The following is a 22,032-nucleotide window of genomic DNA, read 5'->3' on the forward strand; positions in this document are numbered from 1 at the left end:
ATGACTAATGTACGTGAAACTAATCGAGTGCTAACCAAATTAAATAATTGCATTTGTGAAATTGCCGTTCATATTAACCCATGTTTATACAAAATTTTTGATTGATTGTAAAATTTAAATAAATTAATAATATTATAATTTGTTAAATTGATATACAAAACTAGAATTTGATGACAATTCAAAAATTTACATGCAGATATCTTGTATGTTGATTATGCAGGTTCGAATTTTCGTATGAAGTCAAATTTGTTTCATGTTTAAGCATTTCTATTTGACGGTACGGTCATTTTGTGGGGTAGATGTGCGATTGTTTTCATGAAACATATAGTTGGATATTTGCTGAAAATGTAATTGAACTATTGAAAAACACTAAAAATGGATCGTAAAGTGAGAGTTGTCAATAGTATAAAATAAAAGAACAGACAAATCAAGCTCTAAAAAGATAAAAACATATTAGTATTTCTTCAATTTGAAAAAATCAATAAATTATGTTTTGAATTTAATGGAATTTGCAAAACTAAAAATAACAATAATATTTTCTTCATTCATAAAATTATGCACACTTGCATTCTTACTCACATTCTACAACAGTATAAAATTATATCATATGTAAAAATAGCAACTACAATTCATTGAATTTTTTTACTATTTTATTTACATTTATTAAAACTCACACCGAATAAATAGGATTAAATAAATCATAGATATGTGGAGTCTTATTATTTAATATATTATAATCGAACTATTCTTTTACTGAAATCCAAAATGAAAGATATGACTTCTTTTTATTGAATAGAGCGTCTTTTTTTTTTTAACTATTTCTAGATATAAATATGAAATAGTAGTAGCACATTTAGAAAGAAAGGAAAAAAAAAAAAAAAAGGCCCAACATATCAGCCCAGAAAGAAAACCAGTTATGAGCAAAGTTTACTTCCAACTCCAAGCCCATCAAACTCAATCATAAAGTAATGCAATGTACAAAATCAATGGAAAATCAGCAAACTGCAAACCAATACCCATTACCCAACCTAATTAAATTAGCACAAATCCCCAATTTACTAACTAATTAAATTGCGCTTCATCGTAAATGATACGCACCATTATATACTAGCCAGAAGCCCGGCCGCTACGGGCCGAGCCCTATAATACGCCATCAACGGGTTCTCCCTCGGCATCGTCAGCCCGGGGCCCTCGGTCATATCAACCAACTCCTCCCCGGGCCTCTCCCAATCAAAGCACTGGAGAAGCGCGCCCAACGAGAACGCCACTATCCGCACGGCAAGCCCCTCGCCCGGGCACCCCCGCCTCCCCGCGCTAAACGGAATCAGCTTGAATCCGTCTCGGTAGCCGTCTAGCTTCTCGAACCGCTCCGGCCTGAATTCACGGGGTTCGGGCCAGCTCTTGGGGTCGTTGTGCAGGGCCCACACGTTGACCAACAGTATCGTCTCGGCCGGCACGCTGTACCCTCCCACGACGCACTCCTGGGAGGACTCGTGGGGGATCAGCAGCGGGCCGGGCGGGAACATCCGGAGCGTCTCGTTGATGACGCACCGGAGGTATGGGAGGTCCGCGATGTCCGATTCGTCGAGGAGGCGGTCGTGGCCGACACGGGCGTCGATCTCGGCTTGGGCTTTGCGGAGGGCGTCGGGGTGGTTGAGGAGGAGAGAGAGTGCCCATTCCGTCGTTCCGGCGGATGTGTCGGTGCCGGCGACTAACATCACCTGAGTAAAAAACATATTGTTTATTGTTTTCATACTAATAAATGTTACTCCACTAATTTTAAACAACGCTCATTGGAAGACTGAAAATAAGACCAAAACTATTTAAAATTTGATTGTTCAGAGAATCTTTACTAATCACACCAAAACTATTAACTTAATCAACGCACCAAAAACAAAATCCTTTATTTTATAGATGCCATGATCTTGTCTCTAATTTCACATGGAGTATTATTTTATACAAGCACAACTATCATAGCAAATTAAACTTCCGACATTATTTGTTCTTCTGCACTAATATATTTACAGAAGATATCATTAAATAATTTTGAGTTCACCAAGATTTATACAAAAAATAATTTGATTAACAATTCTTCTTGAACTTTGTGGCCAAATTCTAGTTTTTTATATCAACTTTAAATTTACTTTTAAATTATCAATTGAACATTAATTCTCGTGTCATCCTAAATTTTCATAATTTTGTGGAACAAATGGAGTATTAATTTTTTTAATTTAAAATCAAGATATGAAATTTGAACAAAAAGAGAGAAAGAATACCAGCATAAGTGTTCTTATAATATCATCAGTATAATACTCAGGCTCCTTCTCCTGCAAAGCAAGCAGCATATCAATCATCGTCCTCATCCTCCTTTCCTCCCCATCGCCGCCGCCGCCGCAATTCCTCTTCCTCTCCTCCACCAGCCCCTGCATAAACACCTTACTCCTCTCCTTGAGCTCCACCATCGCCTTTTCCACCCCTCCAATCCCCAGCCACCTCGCCACCGGCACAAAATCCTCCAACTGCGACGTCGCCAGATGCATCGTCTCCGTCGTGATCTCCCTAAACCGCCGCGCCTCCTCCTCGTCCTCCACCTCCTCTCCATAATACCTATCGTGACAGAATAGAGCAATTGATAATCGAGATAAACAGAAACGTAAAGAGACACATAATTTATTCAGAGTGTTTTTCAGATTACAGAATTATGCGTCCTACTTCTATACAAATAGGCACTCAGCGAGACCCCCGTTTGGCTAGCGGCAAACAACAGATTCACGGCATATTAACAATACCTTTTCCCCGCGATCATCCTCATCATCACGTTCATCGTCAGCTCGAAAAACACCGTCTTCATGTCCACCAGCCTCCGCTCGCCAGAGCCCCGGACCAAGGCCCGGACCGTGGTCCGGACCTCGTCTGCTCTGATCCACTGAAGCGTCTGCAGCCGCTTAGCTGAGAGGACTTCAGTGGTACAGATCTTGCGGAGGTTTCGGAAGTGCTGGCTGTAGGAGGTCCAGGCGAGGGAGGTGTAGTCGTGGCCGATGTGTTTTCCGGCGAGGATGCGGGGGCGGTTGGCGAAGGTGATGTCGTTTTTGGAGAGGCATTCCTCGGCGGCCGAGGGGGTGGAGACGACGAGGACGCGGCGGAAGCCGAAGTGGAGGAGGAGGACGGGGCCGTGGCGGGCGGAGAGGGCGGCGAGGGAGCGGTAGAAGGGCTTTTTGAGGAGAGGGAGGTGGCCGAGGAGGGGGAAGGAGAGGAGGGGGGAAGGGGGGAGGTTTCGGAGCTTGTGGAGGAGGTGGTTTGTGAAGATGTAGAGGGCATAAATTAGTGGGAGGTATATGAGAATTTGTAGTGTCTCCATGTTTTGAAGAGAGTGGGGTTTGATATCTTTTTTGGTGTATGGGTATGGTATTTATTTTGGTTTGGGTGTGAGTTGGACTAGGGAAATTTTTCGACCGGTTCGGTTAATAACCGAACCAATTATTATCCGGGATTATTCGACGGTTCGATTAATAACCGAATCAATTATTAGAGCGTTCGCAGCGGGTGTCTGTCCGTCCGTGTCAGGACACCAGCCATCCGCCAATGCACACCATTCGTCCGTGCCGCTGAGCACCCTTACGTGGCACCTTCTGTGCCGTTGGCAAATTGAATTATTCTTTTTTTTAAATGCGAAATAAATTTAAAAAATGGTTTTAAATAAAAAAAATATATTTTTCCACTTCCCAATAAATTATAACTGTTTTATACACAATTTTAATTTTTTTTCAATTTTTTTTCCCGAAATTCACATTTTCATCTATAAATACCCTCACTTCAACAAAAAAAATCCCATAACACTACACAATTCTCATCTTTTATCATCTAATTATATATTTTTTTATTTTCTAGGATTATAATTATGTATTTTTATTTTTTAGAAGTTTAATTATGTCCTTTTTATTTTTTAGGATTTTAATTTTGTAATTTTTATTTTTTTAATGTATTTTTATAATGTAGAAATGTTTTTAGTAATTGAAATATTTAAATTGAATAATAGAATGATGAGACTCTTGAGCTTATCCTTAGCTAAGAGTACGAGTGTGGGTGTTGTGCTTTTGGCTAAGGACAGAGAATAAAAGTGGGTCTGAACCCACTTCCGTGTTCTTTGCTAAGAGCACGGATGGAGATGCTCTTATCTAGTTATGTTATATGTAAGCGAGGGATGATAAGACGTTTATCTAAGATTATTCGACCAGTTCGATTAACAGTCAAACCAATTGTTATTTAGGTATATAGGGTGTAAGAGAGGGATGGTAAGACGTTTATCCTTGATCCAATAAATTGGAGGATTTGAGTCATTATCACAATAGCATAACTGAGAATTATTATTAATATTTTTATACAAAAATAAGATTTGTTGATATTGGTCCACAAATTGTGCTATATAGACTTTCCTAATCTAGTTCACAATAAATTGCCACAAGCACGTTTTATGTGGAGCAATAATAAATGCATTTGGGATGGTCTGTGGAACTAATTGTGGGCATTAGTCAAATATTGGGCTAATTACTCGGCTGAAATTAAATTCAGACTATTAAATGGTTTTATTTTATTCACATATATATTGTGGGTGTACTCGTGTATGTTTTACTATATATATTATTTTCAATAAATCATTCTATGATTAACCATTTTCTATAAATTGAAGGTTCGTCGAAAACATACGCAACAGAAAATCTTTAGAACATTAGCTTAATGATTCACATCTACAATAAATTAAACGACGTATGTGACACGAGTATATTTTAATTGGATCATGGGATTCACACATGTGAGTGAATCCTATTACACAAAACTATAATTGTGTGAATCCTAATTCATATCTTTATGATGTCACAAATTACGTTTATATTTCACTAATTAATTATATTTGCGTATATGATTATATAGATTATTGGTTACACGATTAATATGAAGTTGAATTTATTTAAAAATTAATTGAAAACCGAAAGTTTAAAATAAACTTCATACGCATATAAAGTTGTCAACTAAATGTAGTTTCAATAATTAGTATGGACAGACTACCAGCAGCTATTAAAGGACTATGCATGTAGAGTGAAAATTTGATTTCCATCTTCAAGCAATCAAGCCCATAAAACTCAATCATAAAACGAACATACGATTTATGCAATATAAAAATAAATAATCACACATAAATACATAAACTAAATGGAAAATCGGCAAATTGCATACATATATACCCTTACTCACTTTAGATGACTTGAACTCTCGACCTATTAATACTAAAATTTATCAATTAAAATGTGTTTCATCTTTAAGTGCTACATATATTATTATTCCCAACATTCCTTTTTAAATACTAGCCAGAAGTCCGGCCGCTACAGGCCGGGCTTTGCAATACGCCATCAATGGCGTCGCCCTCGGCATCGACAACCCGGCACCCTCGGTCATATCGACCAGCTCCTTCCCGGGCCTCTCCCAATCAAAGCACTGAATAAGCGTGCCCAACCCGAGCGCCACCATACGCACGGCGAGGGGCTCGCCAGGGCAGCCGCGCCTCCCGGCCCCGAACGGCATCAGCCGGAATCCGTCCCGGTAGCCGTCGAGCTTCTCGAACCGCTCCGGCCGAAACTCGCGGGGCTCGTCCCAGTTCTGGGGGTCATTGTGCATGGCCCACGCGTTCACCAGCAGCATCGTGCCAGCGGGGACGCGGTACCCGCCGACAACGCACTCGCCGGATGATTCGTGGGGGATCAGCAGTGGGCCGGCCGGGAACATGCGGAGCGTCTCGTTGATGATGCACCGGAGGTACGGGAGATCGGCGATGTCGGCCTCGTCGAGTAGGCGGTCGTGGCCGACACGGTCGTCGATCTCGGCTTGGGCTTTGCGGAGGGCGTAGGGGTGGTTGAGGAGGAGAGAGAGGGCCCATTCCATCGTTCCGGCGGATGTGTCGGTGCCGGCGATTAGCATCACCTAAGTAGAGGCCAAGAATTCTTCAATTAGAAAAATTGTATCTAGAAATAATTGACCAAGAATAAAATATATTTAAATATTATTCGGTGTCAATTTAAACGTGGACTCCTATTCGCGGACGAAGAAATATCTTTTATCTTATTTAACTAAAGTTGTAGAGGTTGGAGAAATCATGGATGTTGCCAAATGGACTTTGTTAGGTCAATGGTTGAGTAGGCTGGGAAGGCCCATCCCACTCGTCAGCTCAAGTCCATAATATTGGCCCATCAATTTCAGGCTCACTAGTAAGTTGGATGGGCCGGACTTTTTCATGCATTTTTATTTTCTCGTTTATTTTTTATTTTAATTATATATAGTACTAGTAAATAATACTAGACGGTTAAGTTATTTAGTATATATGATATTTTGAATTGTAGAATACATAATCGTCTAATTATTTAGAATTATATGAAATACTATAATACTACTATACTATTATAAACAAATATGAATGTTTAAGCTAAAATAAATTAAGATAGAAATAAAAATAATATTAATATTTGAGTAGAAATAATAAAACTACAGAATTAATACCAGTGAGTCTCATCTAAGTCAGTCTTGGTCTTGGGCCAGATGTTGGTGACACGTCTATATCTAATCTTATCTTATTATATAGGTGTGCTCTATAAAAACATTATGTAGACATCACGCCTAGCTACCAAACATATGACAAAAATGATATATTTTGAGTGATTAATGGATCTTGATTCCTTTCTTATTATACTCCCATCCTTTCATAGTGTTTTTCCATCAGTAGGACCCCAACTTTGACTAGCACAAAAAAGTCCAACATGTAGAATAAGTTATTCAATCTCATTTCCCACTCACATCAATTAATTTGAGCACTCGAATCAATTTATCTACACTACTTCGTGTTCTAGACTCTAGTTTCACATGTTATGTCATCTATACGCAACTTCATATAGCACATTAAAGTTTCTGCATTTATTAGTTCATCAGGTATGAAATGGAATGGAATGTAATCAAATATAAATTCTATATATTGTATAAATTTCAATCTATGATCTGAACCGTTAAAATATGTCAACAGATGATAAAATAACATCAACAGAAAATATCAAAACATTATCAACAGTTGACACCATGGTGACATTGTGTTGATATCAAAATTTTAAAATTTTACACTTTGTCGACATTGTGTTGACATTGTATTGAAAAATTTGGAGTTTGTAAGAAATGGAGTTTGCATTTTATCAATATCGAGAAAAAACAACATTTTATTTTAAAGAAATTTGAATATAAAGATAGAAAAAATACCAGCATTAGGCTTCTTATGATGGCATCTGTGTAATACTCAGGCTCCTTCTCCTGCAACGCTAGCAACATCTCAATCATCGTCTTCATCCTCCCTTCCTCCCCTTCTCCGCCGCCGTAGCTCCTAAACTGCCTCTTCCTCCCCTCCACCAGCTCCTGCATAAACACATTCCTCTTCCTCTGCAGCTCCACCAACCCCTTCTCCACCCCTCCCACCCCCAGCCACCTCGCCGCCGGCACAAAATCCCCCAAATGCGACGTCGCCAGCCGCAGCGTCTCCGTCACGATCTCCCTGAACCGCCGCGCCTCCTCCACCTCCTCCACGTTCTCCCCGTAATACCTCTTCCCCGCGATCATCCTCATCATCACATTCATCGTCAATTCAAAAAAAGTCGCCTTCATGTCCACGAGCCTCTGCTCTGCAGAGGCTCGGGACGAGGCCCGGACCATGGTCCGGACCTCGTCCGCTCGGATGCCGTGCAGGAGCTGCAGGCGGTGGGCGGACAGGACCTCGATGGAGGAGACCTTGCGGAGGTTCCGCCAGTGGTCTCCGTACGAGGTCCACGCGAGGGAGGTGTAGTCGTAGCCGATGTGTTTTCCGGCGAGGAGTTTGGGGCGGTTGGCGAAGACGACGTCGTTTTTGGAGAGGCAGTCCTCGGCGGCGGAGGGGGAGGAGACGACGAGGACGCGGCGGGAGCCAAAGTGGAGGAGGATGACGGGGCCGTGGCGGGCGGAGAGGGCGGCGAGGGAGCGGTAGAGGGGCTTTTTGAGGAGAGGGAGGTGGCCGAGGAGGGGGAAGGAGAGGAGGGGGGAAGGGGGGAGGTTTTGGAGCTTGTGGAGAAGGTGTTTTGTGAAAATGTAGAGAGCATATATGAGTGGGAGATGTACTAGATTTAGTGCTTCCATTTTTTTGAAGTGGAGTGGGATTTAGTTCTTTTTTTGGTGTGGGTGGGGTATTTATTTTGATTTGGGTGTGTTGGAAATATCAATGGAGTGGTTGGCTTTAGGTGTGGGCTCAGGTGGGGTCGATCAATTCCATTGCCGGCCTATGAGGGTCGAAAAACTTATAAATGTGTGTTGATTGGATTTAAGGTTTGGTAGTATTGGTATACTCGAAAAATAAATTTCTAACAAGTGTGAATAACTAAATATAGAGTCGAGACCTCGGTTGATCTCACCATAGGCTTAATTATGAGAATTAGAAACACATTTAATTCGGCATTTAGAGTTATCGTTGATCTCATGCTCTTTTAATTCTTTAGTCATGGTTCATTTCTATTTTTGTCCACCTTCTACGTACTACTACTCGTTGTTGTCGCATCGTTTCTGTCTTCCTACGTCAAGGACAACATTTTTCGTCATCTCTGACCCTTTCGTTTCCTAAATGCTCAAAAATAGGAAAGATTAAGACCAAGCAAGAAGAAGTAATTAATTTTACAAACTCTTTACAAAGCTGAGCTAACTAAACACGTTTAATGTGGAGCAATTTTGTAAATAAAATTGGGTTGGTCTACTGAACTAATTGCGACTGATTTTTTATTATTATTATTATTATTCCTCCCACCTTCCTACAATAAGAGTCTTATTTTGTTATTTTCGTCTGTCCTATAACATGAGTTGTATTTCACTTTGACCATAATGGTAAATATGCCCCAAATTTCACTAACTTAAAACTAATAAATATAAATGAGACTCACATTCTACTAACTTATTTAATCACTTTTCTTCACATTTATTAAAACATGTGCCCAAATCATATAGGACTCTTTATCGTGGGACGGAGAAAGTATTATTATTTGAAAGGGGACGTTAACAAAGAATGAACTCTGGTCTATGCTTTATATATAGTATGTTTGTTAATAAATCGATTTATGGCTAACCATTTTCTAGAAGCTCGAGATATAAAATTATCTGGAGTTGGAAATATATAGTCACCAAACTGAATCATATTAGTAGTACTAATTTTTTTGAACGTTTTTTTGGCATCAATAAGAAATTTGAGAATATTACGTATACTCGAAGACTTCATTAAATATTTGAAATTTCTAGTCATGCATCTAGAAGAATTTTATTCTTCTTTTTCCTCGAAAGTGTAGAATAGTTCGAGTGTGGAACTAATATTGCAACACTAAGACAAAAGAAGAATAGTAAATAACCTTGTGGAGACGTAATTGATCCAAAATCACGTTTCCTTTTTGTCACCAGGTACATCCGTTCAATGGATTAAATAATTTTTTTTATAAATTAAATAATATTATTTTTTACTACTTATTAATTAAAGTTTTTGTGTCGGTTATATATAGCTCGGTATTTTACCAATTTGATAAAAATGTATATCTTCGTTTGGGCGATATAATAAATAATCATTGTTAATCTTGGAATAAAATAATTTTGAGCTATCGAAATTAATTTGTTGTGGAAAATTGCTCACAAATGGAACTTGGGAAAAGTCACAACTCATAAGTGTGATCGTGTCAACCAGAACTTTTTTACATTTTCACGCAACCTAGAGCAGTCTTCCTCGTTTGAATTGACTATAAATATAATTAATTGTTTGCACCTTATACCTACGTCTATTACTCCCTCCGTCCCAGATAATTCGTCTCATTTTGATCGGACACGAATTTTAAGAAATGTAATAAAAAGTGAGATGAAAAGTGAGTCTTCCTCGTTTGAATTGACTATAAATATAATTAATTGTTTGCACCTTATACCTACGTCTATTACTCCCTCCGTCCCAGATAATTCGTCTCATTTTGACCGGACACGAATTTTAAGAAATGTAATAAAAAGTGAGATGAAAAGTGAGTCTTACTTTTATATATTAGTTTTATAATAAAATGTGAATATGAATGAGTTAGTAGAATATGTGGTCCTCTATTAAAACTAGTAAAAAGTGAAATAGGATAAATTATATGGGACGGACTGAAATAGAAAAATGAAACAAATTATCTGGGACGAAGGTAATATGTCATTAGCTAATTGCGTTTATATTTCATTAATTAGTTATAGTGGCTTATATGATAACTTTGAAGAAATATATATTAATATTATTGGTCACCCGATTAATATGAAGTTAAATTTATAGAAAAGTTAGTTGAAAAGCAGAAAATGAGATTAACCTAAGACACAATTGTCAACTAAAAACGTAAGACACGAGTCTTCTTAATTTTTCTTACGAAAAAAGTCGAGATAAACTTCAGACGCAATTGTCAACAAAGGAGGCTTCGACTTTTCTTGAACTCATGAAAACAGAAAATATTAATCCATTTTACTTCATGATATAAAAATAATTCACTTTTATTTTAAAAACTTATATTCATTCCAACTAATAATATTTTCAATTAACTTTTACTTTTCTATCACTTTTCTATTTTATTAATACCGCATTAAAATATATCTTCCTAGAAATACTGTCAATTTCTATAAGACAAAGAGAGTGTAATTTTTATTTTTACTTTCAGTTTTGTGACATTATTATAATTACTTCTCAATGTACAAAATATATTTTCATTTTTATCCGCCTTAAAATTAATTAGTCTTATTTTTAGTTTTTTTTTCTACTTTATCCTCATTTTTTTCTACTAAACTTAAGAATCTATATCATCTATAAAAATGGCTCTATTTTTAAAAATGTAGAGAGTTCTATAATAAATTTGTAAAAAATTAACCCTTAGGATAACTATATCTTTAATTGTAAATTTATCAAAAGATAAATAAGAAAATACGGAAAAAGTTGTCACAATTTTCTGGTTAATTCCCACTTTTTTTTTGTTTGAGAAAAGATCGGGAAAATATTATACTATGATCAGATTAATATTTATAACATTTACACGAATTGAAGTGAAAATGACAGAAATCGTGATGTCGAGTGTCCGATATTTTTTCATCTTGCCTGAATAAAAATTATCGACCATAAATAACATGTGAAAATAGTTCAATAATGTTGAAATTATATGTTTTACATCATTTTCCTCGATTCAGAACATACCATTAGTAAATAATTCGGAGGGTCAAATAAATTGAATTCTTTGCTTTGATTTGGTAAAACTCCAATTGAATTCTTATCCATCGAAAAAGTTCTAATTGAAGAATAAAATATGAGGATTCTTAAACTCCTAGTGCGATTTGAGAGAAAGTGCTACTTGTATTGGACGTCAAGAATCAAGATTAATATATGCAAAATGGATAGTGGAAACTGGAAATCAAAAGATACTCCATTAACATAATTTTAATTAATTTTACTTGTTTTTTATGTCAACACACTTAAAGTTCAATCTTGTATCGATGAAGATTGTTAACGCTAGTTGTAGCATGTAATATCCTATACACTGCGCTTTTATAAATTGGGACTACTGTATCATGACGTCGCACGCCACAACTAATATGAATGATCCACTGTGAGTTGGTTAAGCGGTAAAATACGTGAGGCCAAAAGTCTTCCTCCGTAGCACGGCCTTTAAATTTAAATTCATTTACTGAAAAAAAAAAATATAAGAATAATGATCCACGTTAAGGTAAATTTTAACCACTTTAGTACCTCAGTAAAATTGACTGCATTTATTTTAGTAGCAATTTTGTCCGATTTTCTTAAATTAGTTTGAGATTTATACAAACTAAATGCGTGGTCTTTCTTGTTAGTTTCTCAAATTTTGCTTCTTAAATAAATGCACATTTTCTTTGAAAATATGTTATTGCGAAATTTGTAATTGGCTTTTGTATCTAATGACTATTTCTCCAACGACTAATGAAAGAGATATGTTCAAAACAATTCCAATATTTACAAATGGAACATAAACAAACATTTTAAAATATTTTGCAAGTATAAACACAATATAAATTACTCCATATTAGCTTACATTAATTTAGTTCAAATATGTTGAAGCAATTCTGCCGCGCATGGCCTACATCTGGCCACGAGCGGCTGAGCCTTGGGCATGCTAAGCCCCGGTGCTCCGGTCAAATCCACCATCTCATCATCAAGTCGCTGCATATGGCCTGTGATTGGGAGGGCCAAATTTGGACTTCGAGAGAAATTGAGGGTTTTTGTGAGGAGAATAGGACGAAATAGTATATAGAGGAAAGAGAGGAGAGAGGAGAGAGGAGATGAAGACGAAATGTGAGAGTGAGAATTCCATGGTTGTGTTTTGTGAGAGTGTGTAAAGATGAAGGTACGATGTGTTCCTACTATACTATGTACAAATATATGGAGCGAGTTGAGATATATTTAGTGTATGGTGAAGTGGCATATATCCAAATTTAAGACTCAAATCCTCATGCTAAAGAAGGTAGAGGTTCGAGACAAAGTTATCTTCAACACATAATATTGATATTGGACTATTGGTCATTGAACAACCAATTAAATAAATGAATTTGGATTGAATTGGTGTATATGTGTCTGACCTGAACCCACATAAGCACATTGTACTCGCACTTTTTTTTTAAATAGTAAATTAAGGATTGGTAATTAGTGTAATTGAATAATTACTACTAGTATTTTAAGTATAACATCCCAGGGTAGTGATAAAATACAAACTTATATATTGTACAAACTCAAAACTCTTCAACACAGTTTCAATACAATATCAATATAGTGTAAAATTTTAAGATTTTAATGTCAACACAGTATCAACCCAATATCAACACAACATCAATCATTGACTACCGTTGAAATTCTGTTGGCATTTTCCTGTTGATGTTTTTTTTTTATCTGTTGACATTTTTCAATGGTTCAGATCATAGTTATGAGTTTGTACAATATTTAGAGTTTTCATTTGATCACATCCCTAACATCCTAATTCTTATACTACATAAAATATAACAAAAAAGTGCAAATAGTTTGGGATGGACCGGAAAAGAAAAGTGTGGGTAGCATGGGACGGAGGTAGTATTAATTACTATGAAAACTATGCGACGCCAATGCAACATGTGGGGTCGACTGACCCCACGTCAGTATATGATCCGACCCTACAATAGCTCCACTTCCACCTAAACCATTTTCTTTGTGTTGTGTGATTTCATGAACTAGAAAAAGAAAAAAAAATGCTATCTCAACCTAAACAGCGTCACAACCGACGGGCGACACTAGCAAATCGACAACAACCTTCTTGAGTTCTGACCCCACAGATCTTTTTTTGCTGGATCTGTCACTGATCAACCATAGGTCCCAATATCCATGTAAATGAGAGGATTTGAATAGAGTTTTATATGTGAATCACATATATAGTCGTGCACGTATGTAGTAATTAAAGGGGCATGCCATGTTTCTTATTAGTCTAGTCGTATACTACTAACATAAGTAACTATTTAAATGTTAAATGTGGCGTATGTGATTACGGAAATACTATGTAAATTGACTTGCTCAGAGCCTCAGATGGTGGCCATATTTTAGAGGCACATGAGAAGTTTAGAAACTTGACTTATATGTTATTGAAAATGAAAGTCTTGTATTAATATATGAATAGAGAGAGTCGATTGACTTTTCCATCCAATGGGCCTTTTTTGTGTCTATCTCGACTGAAACTATTTAAGTAATTGGGCCGGGCCGGACTTTTAATTTGTTACTTCAATCAATTCGTTCGAGCTTTTAATTTGAGAAATTAAAGACTGGTTTGATGTGAAACGTTCAATTCTTTCTAGCTATAATAATATTTTCAAAATAAATATAAGTCGTAGGCTAAATACGTCGTTTCTTATTGAATGTTAAATTCGTCCTTATCAGCAAGTATTGAATCATACTCTGTGACAAAATATTAATGTCACCTAAATCCGTTAAAATCCAACTTTTGACTTTTAAAATGAAAATTTAATGAATCATTATTTAGTGCACTCTGTGCAAGTTTGCGCATAGTGCGTTCGGTGAAATCGGATACGATCCAACGTGGTCATATCCTGATCCATGTTTTTTACACGGAACTTTTACATTCCCTCCACCTGACTTAATACCGATTTTTAAAAATTATTTTGACTTTTATAAAATGCTGAAAATAATTAGTGCAATATGAGCTTCATTTATATATAGTACTAGTACATATTGATTTTATTATATAACGTGAGTATAATGATTTAGTTGAATGTAAAGTCCATTTACCCAAATAAAAACAGTAAATGGAGGTTTTATAACTAGTCAAGCATATTAATTCATTGAGTTGCACTTTGTGCCTTGTACGTGCAAGCTCGCGCATAGTGCGTTCGGTGGAATCAGATACGATCTAACATGGCCATGTCCTGATCCATGTTTGTACACGGAACTTTTACATTCCCTCCACCTGACTCAACACGGAGTTTAAAAATTTGACCAACTTCTTTTATTCAATATTTACATACATTTATATGTTTTGCCTAATCAAATTTTACATTAGAGATTTATGTAGAGTAAATACTTATACTCCATATACCAAACCGAAGGGTCTTTATTTGCGGTAGTAGTATGTTAGTAGTAGTAGCTAACTGTGTGGTAATATATTTACTTATTATCATTATAAAAAATAGTGCATTCTAACAAATAATCGTTTAACTATTCATTGAGAGTAATCAAATTTCATTTGTAGAAAAAAGGAGAAAAAGATGATCTTTGCTGTTAATATATAATAATGTGATCCCCTCTCTTAACTACAAAAAGAATTAGAAATATCACATATAAAATAAAAACTTTTTTTATTAAAATTACTAATTTATTTTCCAATGTAAATTACGTCTCCTTATATATAACCAAATCATTTTTCTAGGCAAAAACATCACATTTAATATCTCATACTTTATTCCTTATCTTCACTCTTCAACTACATTATCTCTTCATTGGACTCACTAGACCTCATTTAAAAATTTCAACTATATTATCTCTTCATTGGAGTCACTAGACCTCATTTAAAATCACTTGTCCAAATAAATACATCTAATATAATGATAGAAATAATATTGTATATTTAAGAATAATGCTTAAATGGAGATACAATCATGTTTTAGAGGGCAATTGCTCCCGTCAAATTGCTTAATTAATTTAGTTGCTTTTGAAATCAATAAACTTAATGCTCATTCTTTTATAAATTGGGACTATTGTACCCAACTTTGCACACCACAACTAATAGAAGGATTCATTGCGTGAGTTGGTCAAGCATTAAAGAAGTTAATATCTAAGGTCAAATGTAGTCTCAGGTTCAAATCCTCAGCAATACGGCCTTTAAATTTAAATTCATTTATCTATAAAAATTTATAAATGATCCACGTTCATACATTACTAAGAATAAGTAAATTTTAACTACTGTGGTACAAGAGTCAAATTGACAGCATTTTAGTAGCAATTTTGTTCGATTTTTTAAAATTGGTTAGAGATTTATACAAATTACATGTGTGGTCGTCTTTCTTTTTAGTTTCTCAAAATTTGCTTCTTAAATAAATGCACATTTCTTTGAAAATATGTTATCACAAAATTTGTTGGCTTTTATACTCTAATGACTATTTCTCCAACGACCAATGAAAGAGATATGTACAAAACAATTCCAATATTTACAAATGGAACATAAACAAACATTCTAAATTATTTGCAAGTACAAACAAACTATAGAAATTTTTCAAAAGGTAGTATAAACACAATATTAGCTTCTATTAGTTTAATTCAAATATGTTGAAGCAATTCTGCCGCGCGTGGCCTACATCTGGCCACGAGCGGCTGAGCCTTGGGCATGCTAAGTCCCGGTGCTCCGGTCAAATCCACCATCTCATCATCAAGTCGCTCCCATTCAAAGCACTGAATGAGCGACGCAAGGACTAGGCCTACGACACGTAATGCCAGGTTCTCACCCGGGCACCCTCTCCTCCCATATCCAAATGGCATCGATGCATACGACAATTCCTTCTTCCCATCAAAATCAAAGAATCTCTCAGGCTTAAACTTCGCCGGATCCTCCCATATCTTTGGGTCCCTTTGTATGGCCCACGCATTCACCAACAACATCGTCCCACTAGGCACTCTGTACCCCCCGACTGAGCAAACCTCTGATGATTCGTGAGGCACGAGCATCGGCCCGACCGGACACACACGAAACGTCTCTTTTATGACCGCTTGTAGATAGGGCAGGTGAGGGAGGTCAGAGTCCTCAACAAGCCGAGAATGACCGATCTGACGGTCAATCTCTGCTTGTGTCTTGGTCAATGCGTCCGGATTGTTAAGCAAGAGCGACATGGCCCATTCCATTGTCGATGCTGACGTGTCCGCACCGGCCGACAGCATCACCTATAGATCGTAAATCGTGCCATTTAAAATTCATAAATTGACTTAACTAATTATTAATAAATTATCACTTTCTTAAATCGCGTGTTGAAAAGATTTTATATTAAATACCTGCATCATCCCTCTAATGATTTCATCTTTGTAATTTTGGGGATCATTCTCTTGTAGCTCCAAAAGCACATCGATCAACGTCGAATTCATCTTCTCCGATTTGCTTCTTCTTCTATGTTCATCGATCAAATCCTGCATAAAATTATCTCTCTTCACCTGCAATTCTTTCAGCTTGCATTCGATCTTGTCCATTCCAATCCACCTCAAAACCGGCACGAAATCCCCAATATTGGTGGCGCCGCTCACTCTGAAACTCTCCGCCACGATCTCCTTGAACCTCATCCGCTCCTCCGAGTCCCCCGAAACGCCGTCGTAGTATCGCTTCCCTCCGATCATCACCATCACCACGTTCAACACCGTCTCAAACAACGCTGACTTCATCTCCACCACTCTAAATCCTTCTCCGCCGCCGCCGGCGAGGAGGAGGCGGCGAACGAGGTGGCGGGCCTCCTCGCGCCGCGCGTCGGCGAAGAGATGGACGCGGTGGGAGGAGAGCATCTCGACGGTGGCGATGCGGCGGAGGTTGCGCCAGTGGTCGCCGTAGGGGGCCCACACGAGGGAGGTGTAGCCGTAGCCGAGGTGCTTTCCCGCCAAAAGGCGGGGGCGGTTGGCGAAGACGGCGTCGTTCTTGGTGAAGCATTCCTCGGCTGCGGAGGGGGAGGAGACGACGAGGACGGGGCGGGAGCCGAACCGGAGGAGCACGACGGGGCCTTGTGTTTCGGAGATTTTTGCTAGGGTTTGGTGCAAGGGCTTCTTGAAGAGGTACATGTGGCCTATGATTGGGAGGGCCAAGATTGGACTTGGAGGGAGATTTAGGGTTTTGGTGAGGAGAATTGGGCGAAATAGTATGTAGAGGAAAGAGAGGAGGGAGGAGATGAAGAGGATATGTGAGAGTGAGAATTCCATGGTTGTGTTTTGTGGGAGTGTTGTGTGTGAAGATGAAGGTATGATGTGTTCCTACTACATACAAATATATAGAGCAAACTTGGCATATATGTAAATTTAAGACTCAAATCCCCATGCTAAAGAAGGTAGAGGTTTGAGTCAAAGTCATCTTCAAAGACATAATATTGATAATCTTCATTGAACAAGCAATTAAATATATGAATTTGGATTGAATTGGTGTATATGTGTCTGACCTGAACCCACGTAAGAACATAGTAATTCCTCCATGTTACTCACACTTTTTATTTTAGATTGTAAATTAAGGATTGAATAATTAGGTGTAGTTGAATTATTAGTATTTTACGTATAATATCCTAGTATTTCTTAGTACTGCTTAAAGTCTTAAAATAAAAAATAGTGCAAATAATTTGGGACAGACTATAAAAGAAAAGCGCGAATAACATGGGAGGAATGTAGTATTAATTGCGATGAAAATTGTGAGACATCAATGCAACATGTAGGGTCGACTGACCCCACGTCAGTTTATGATCCGACCCTACAATAGCGCCCCTTCCACCTAAACCATTTTCTTTGTGTTGTGTGATTTCATGAACTAGAAAAGTAAAAAAAATGCTATCTCAACCTAAACAGCGTCGCAACCGACGGACGACACTAGCAAACAACCTTCTTCAATTAGTGAGTTCTAACCCCCACAGATTATATTTGCTGGATCTGTCACTGATCGGCAATAGGTCCCAATATCCATGTAAATGAGAAGATTATATTGAGTTTTATATGTGAATCACATGTATAGTCGTGCACATATGTAGAAAATTAAAGGGGCATGCCATGTTACGTACTCCCTCCGTCCCACAGATGTCACACTTGTGGGACGGTACGGGATTTTAGGAAGTTTTGTTTTGTGTGTTAAATGAAGAGAGAAAATATAATTTTTATATTCATGTGAGAGAGAACTTTTTCCAAAAAGGGAAATGTGACATCTTTTGTGGGATAAACTAAGAAGTAAAATGTGACATCTTCTATGGGACGGAGGGAATAATAGTCTAGTCGTATATTACTAACATAAGTAACTAATTAAATGTTATATGTGGCGTATGTGTGATTACGGAAATACTATGTAAATTGACTTGTTCAGATGGCGGCCAGAATTTATAGGCATATTAGATGTTTAGAAACTTGACTTACATGTTATTGAAAATGAAAGTCTTGTATTAATATATGAATTTGAGAGAGTCGATTGACTTTTCCATCCAATTGGGCCTTTTTGTGTCTATCTCGACTGAAACTAGCTAAGTAAAGTAATTGGGCCGGGCCGGGCCGGAATTTTAATTTGTAACTCTAAACAAACCGTTCGAGCTTATTATTTGAGAAATTAAAGACTGGTTTGATGTGAAACGTTCAAGTCTTTCTAGCTATATCTCAAAATAAATAAAAGTCGTAGGCTAAATACGTCGTTTCTTATTGAATCTTTTGGTGCTCTGGTTAAATTCGTCCTTATCAGCAAGTATTGAATCATATCTCTATGACAATGTAATAAATGTCACCAAAATCCGTTAAAATCCAACTTTTGACTTTTGAAATGAAAAGTTAATGAATCATTATTCAGTACACCGCAGGATGAATAAAATTGTATAACAAGTCAAGCATGTTATATTAATTCACTGAGATGCACTCTGTGCAAGCTCGCGCATAGCGCGTTCGGTGAAATTGGATATGATCCAACATGGTCATGTCCTGATCCATGTTCTTACAATGAACTTTTACATTCCCTCCATCTGAGTCAAGACGGATTTTAAAATATTATTTGACTGTGCAAATAAAATGGTGAAAATAATGAGTGCAATGTGAGTTTTACTTTTATATACTGCGTATATATTAATTTTATTATAGAACGTGAGTATAATGATTTAGTTGAATGTAGAGTACATTTACCCCAAAATGAAAACAGTAAATGGAATATTAAATTACAAACATATCGAAATAGCAAAATAAAGTATTTATTCGCAAATAAAAGAGTATATAAGAACAATTTATAATATATTGATATCAAACTAAATATATAAAACAAAACTAAGTGATACCAAATTTGCATTCAACAAAGTAGCTCACATTATATCATTTCTCTATACAAGTACAATCACTTAATAAATTTTCTTTTTAAAATTTGCTCCACATAGAATGCTTTAAAATGTCACAACATTCGTTAATATCCACCAACATCCGTTAATGCTTTAAAATGTCACCAAAATATTAATGTCACCAACATCCGTTAAAATCCAACTTTTGACTTCTAAAATGAAATTTTACAAATCATTATGTAGTATACCGCGGGATGAATAAAATTGTATAACAAGTCAAGCATATTATATTAATTCATTGAGTTGCACTCTGTGCAAGTTTGCGCATAGTGCGTTCGGTGAAATCGAATACGATTCAACATGGTTATATCACGATCCACGTTTTTACACTAAACTTTGACTCACACACATTTTAAAAAAAACTCTCATTGTCTGTCATTAGGAGTCTCATTTCTTGGTGGCACGGGTTTTAAGAAATGTTAAAAAAAGTGAGTGGAAAAAAGTTAGTCGAATAGGGTCGCACTTGTGTATATTAGCTTTAAATGAAATGTGAGTGGAATGAGTTAGTGGAAGGTGGGACCTTATTATCATCTATGGTAAAAGTGAACCGGGACTCCTATTTGTGGACGGACTAAAATGGAAAAAGTAGGACTCCTATTCGCGGATAGAGAGAGTACTACTACTTATTTAACTTTGTGAATAAAATAGTGAAAATAATTAGTATGTGGAATATGATCAGCTTCACTTTCACGTGGTATATATTAATTTTGTAATACAATGACTTAGTTGAAAATAGAGACTATTTACCTAAATAAAAAAAAAAGTAAATGAAACATTACATTAAGGACGTATCGAAATAGCAAAATAAAATATTTTGTTCATGAAGATAAGAATTCTATAGCCCAAACCTCTATTTCTTCTCCATGTTGTATTGTTGTTCATGAAAATATCTATTACTTCCTCCGTCCACAAAAAATAGAGCAATTGGTGTGTGACACGAGTTTTAATGTAGAATTGGTAAAATAATAGAGAAGGAAAAAAAGTAAGAGAGAATGAGAAAAAGTAAGTGAGAAGTAGTGTTAGTGGAATGATGTGTATGGTTATTATTTGTCGAAAACTTTCTATAAATGAATGTGCTCTATTTTTTGTGGACGGCTAAAAATGGTAAACGTGTTCTATTTTTTGTGGACGGATGGAGTATGATTTTATGAATTTTCCCAAATTATAGTGAAATATTCATATCTTATGTTATGACTTGGAGAAATATTCATATCTTTATGTGAGCATCACAAATAATTCAATTCACATTTAGTGTTAAATTATATATTACTAACATAAGTAACTAATTAAATGTTATATGTAATGTGGCGTATGTGTGATTACGGAAATACTATGTAAATTGACTTGTTCAGATGGCGGCCAGATTTTATAGGCACATGAGAAGTTTAGAATTAAACTTGACTTGCATATTATTGAAAATGAAAGTATTCTTTTTTTCATATTTGAGTCATTTTTATTTTTTTGGAAAGTTTTCTCATAGTTGATTTATTTTCATACATAGCATTTTTTTTCTCTTTCTTACTTATTCTTTCTACCTTTTTTTCTTTTTCTTATTTTTTTATTTATTTATTTAACACACTTAACATTCATTTCTTAAACTCCATGCCAAAAGGTTTCGTCTCAACTATATGGGAATGGAGGGAGTATTAATACATGAATAGAGAGAGTCGATTGACTTCTCCATCCAATTGGGCCTTTTTAGCATATGACTTAACGTTCAATTCTTTCTAGGCGTAACAACATATTTAAAATAAATACAAGTCGTAAGCTAAATTAAATAAGTCGTTTCGTATTGAATCTTTTGGTGCTCAGGTTAAATTCGTCCTTATCAGCAAGTATTGAATCATATCTCTATGACAAAGTATTCAGTGTCACCAAAATCCGTTAAAATCCAACTTTTGACTTTTTAAATGAAAAGTTAATGAATCATTATTTAGTATACCGCAGAATGACTAAATTGTATAACAAGTCAAGCATATTATATTAATTCATTGAGCTACACTCTGTGCAAGCTCGCGCACCGTGCGTTTGGTGAAATTGGATACGATCCAACATGGTCATGTCCTGATCTATGTTTTTACGCTGAACTTTTACATTCCCTCCATTTGATTCAAGACGGATTTTAAAAAATTATTTGACTGTGTAAATAAAATGGTGAAAATAAGTAGTTCAATGTGAATTTTACTTTTATATACTGCGTATCTATTAATTTTATTATGAGTATAATGATATAGTTGAATATAGAGTACATTTACCCCAAATAAAAACAGTAAATGAAACATTAAATTACAAATATATCGAAATAGCAAAATAAAATATTTGTTCACGAATGAAGGAGTATATAAGAACAATTTATAATAT

At 36.3% G+C, this 22,032-nt stretch overlaps 3 protein-coding genes across 3 annotated transcripts; all 3 read right to left on the reverse strand.

Moving 5' to 3' along the window:
* Nucleotides 1-914: 914 nt before the first annotated feature.
* LOC125213436 (cytochrome P450 81Q32-like) lies at nucleotides 915-3,483 on the reverse strand. Its single transcript, XM_048113991.1, has 3 exons — nucleotides 2,790-3,483; nucleotides 2,277-2,607; nucleotides 915-1,721 (listed from the first exon to the last, which is right to left on the reverse strand). Exons 1-3 carry the CDS (start codon nucleotides 3,356-3,358, stop codon nucleotides 1,101-1,103), a joined length of 1,521 nt encoding a protein of 506 aa, XP_047969948.1. The 5' UTR covers nucleotides 3,359-3,483; the 3' UTR covers nucleotides 915-1,100.
* A 1,689-nt stretch (nucleotides 3,484-5,172) lies between these two features.
* Nucleotides 5,173-8,209, reverse strand: LOC125202377 (cytochrome P450 81Q32-like). The gene is made up of 2 exons (XM_048100762.1): nucleotides 7,291-8,209; nucleotides 5,173-5,973 (listed from the first exon to the last, which is right to left on the reverse strand). Exons 1-2 carry the CDS (start codon nucleotides 8,191-8,193, stop codon nucleotides 5,353-5,355), a joined length of 1,524 nt encoding a protein of 507 aa, XP_047956719.1. The 5' UTR covers nucleotides 8,194-8,209; the 3' UTR covers nucleotides 5,173-5,352.
* Nucleotides 8,210-15,753: 7,544 nt separating this feature from the next.
* On the reverse strand, nucleotides 15,754-17,574 carry LOC125219196 (cytochrome P450 81Q32-like). Its single transcript, XM_048121109.1, has 2 exons — nucleotides 16,628-17,574; nucleotides 15,754-16,519 (listed from the first exon to the last, which is right to left on the reverse strand). The coding sequence occupies exons 1-2, from the start codon at nucleotides 17,531-17,533 to the stop codon at nucleotides 15,902-15,904; spliced, it is 1,524 nt and encodes a 507-aa protein (XP_047977066.1). The 5' UTR covers nucleotides 17,534-17,574; the 3' UTR covers nucleotides 15,754-15,901.
* Nucleotides 17,575-22,032: the final 4,458 nt, after the last annotated feature.

Source organism: Salvia hispanica, chromosome 1 (genome assembly GCF_023119035.1).
Source record: "Salvia hispanica cultivar TCC Black 2014 chromosome 1, UniMelb_Shisp_WGS_1.0, whole genome shotgun sequence".
Lineage (NCBI taxonomy): Eukaryota > Viridiplantae > Streptophyta > Magnoliopsida > Lamiales > Lamiaceae > Salvia > Salvia hispanica.

Bases quoted from the DNA above. Each gene is read 5' to 3' on its own strand.
- LOC125213436 (XM_048113991.1), bottom strand. From the start codon at position 3,358: ATGGAGACACTACAAATTCTCATATACCTCCCACTAATTTATGCCCTC. The intron at 2,608-2,789 runs GTATTGTTAATA...CTGTCACGATAG, and splicing joins AGGATGATCGCGGGGAAAAG to GTATTATGGAGAGGAGGTGG. The intron at 1,722-2,276 runs GTATTCTTTCTC...TTTTTTACTCAG, and splicing joins TTATAAGAACACTTATGCTG to GTGATGTTAGTCGCCGGCAC.
- LOC125202377 (XM_048100762.1), bottom strand. From the start codon at position 8,193: ATGGAAGCACTAAATCTAGTACATCTCCCACTCATATATGCTCTCTAC. The intron at 5,974-7,290 runs GTATTTTTTCTA...GCCTCTACTTAG, and splicing joins TCATAAGAAGCCTAATGCTG to GTGATGCTAATCGCCGGCAC.
- LOC125219196 (XM_048121109.1), bottom strand. From the start codon at position 17,533: ATGGAATTCTCACTCTCACATATCCTCTTCATCTCCTCCCTCCTCTCT. The intron at 16,520-16,627 runs GTATTTAATATA...TACGATCTATAG, and splicing joins TCATTAGAGGGATGATGCAG to GTGATGCTGTCGGCCGGTGC.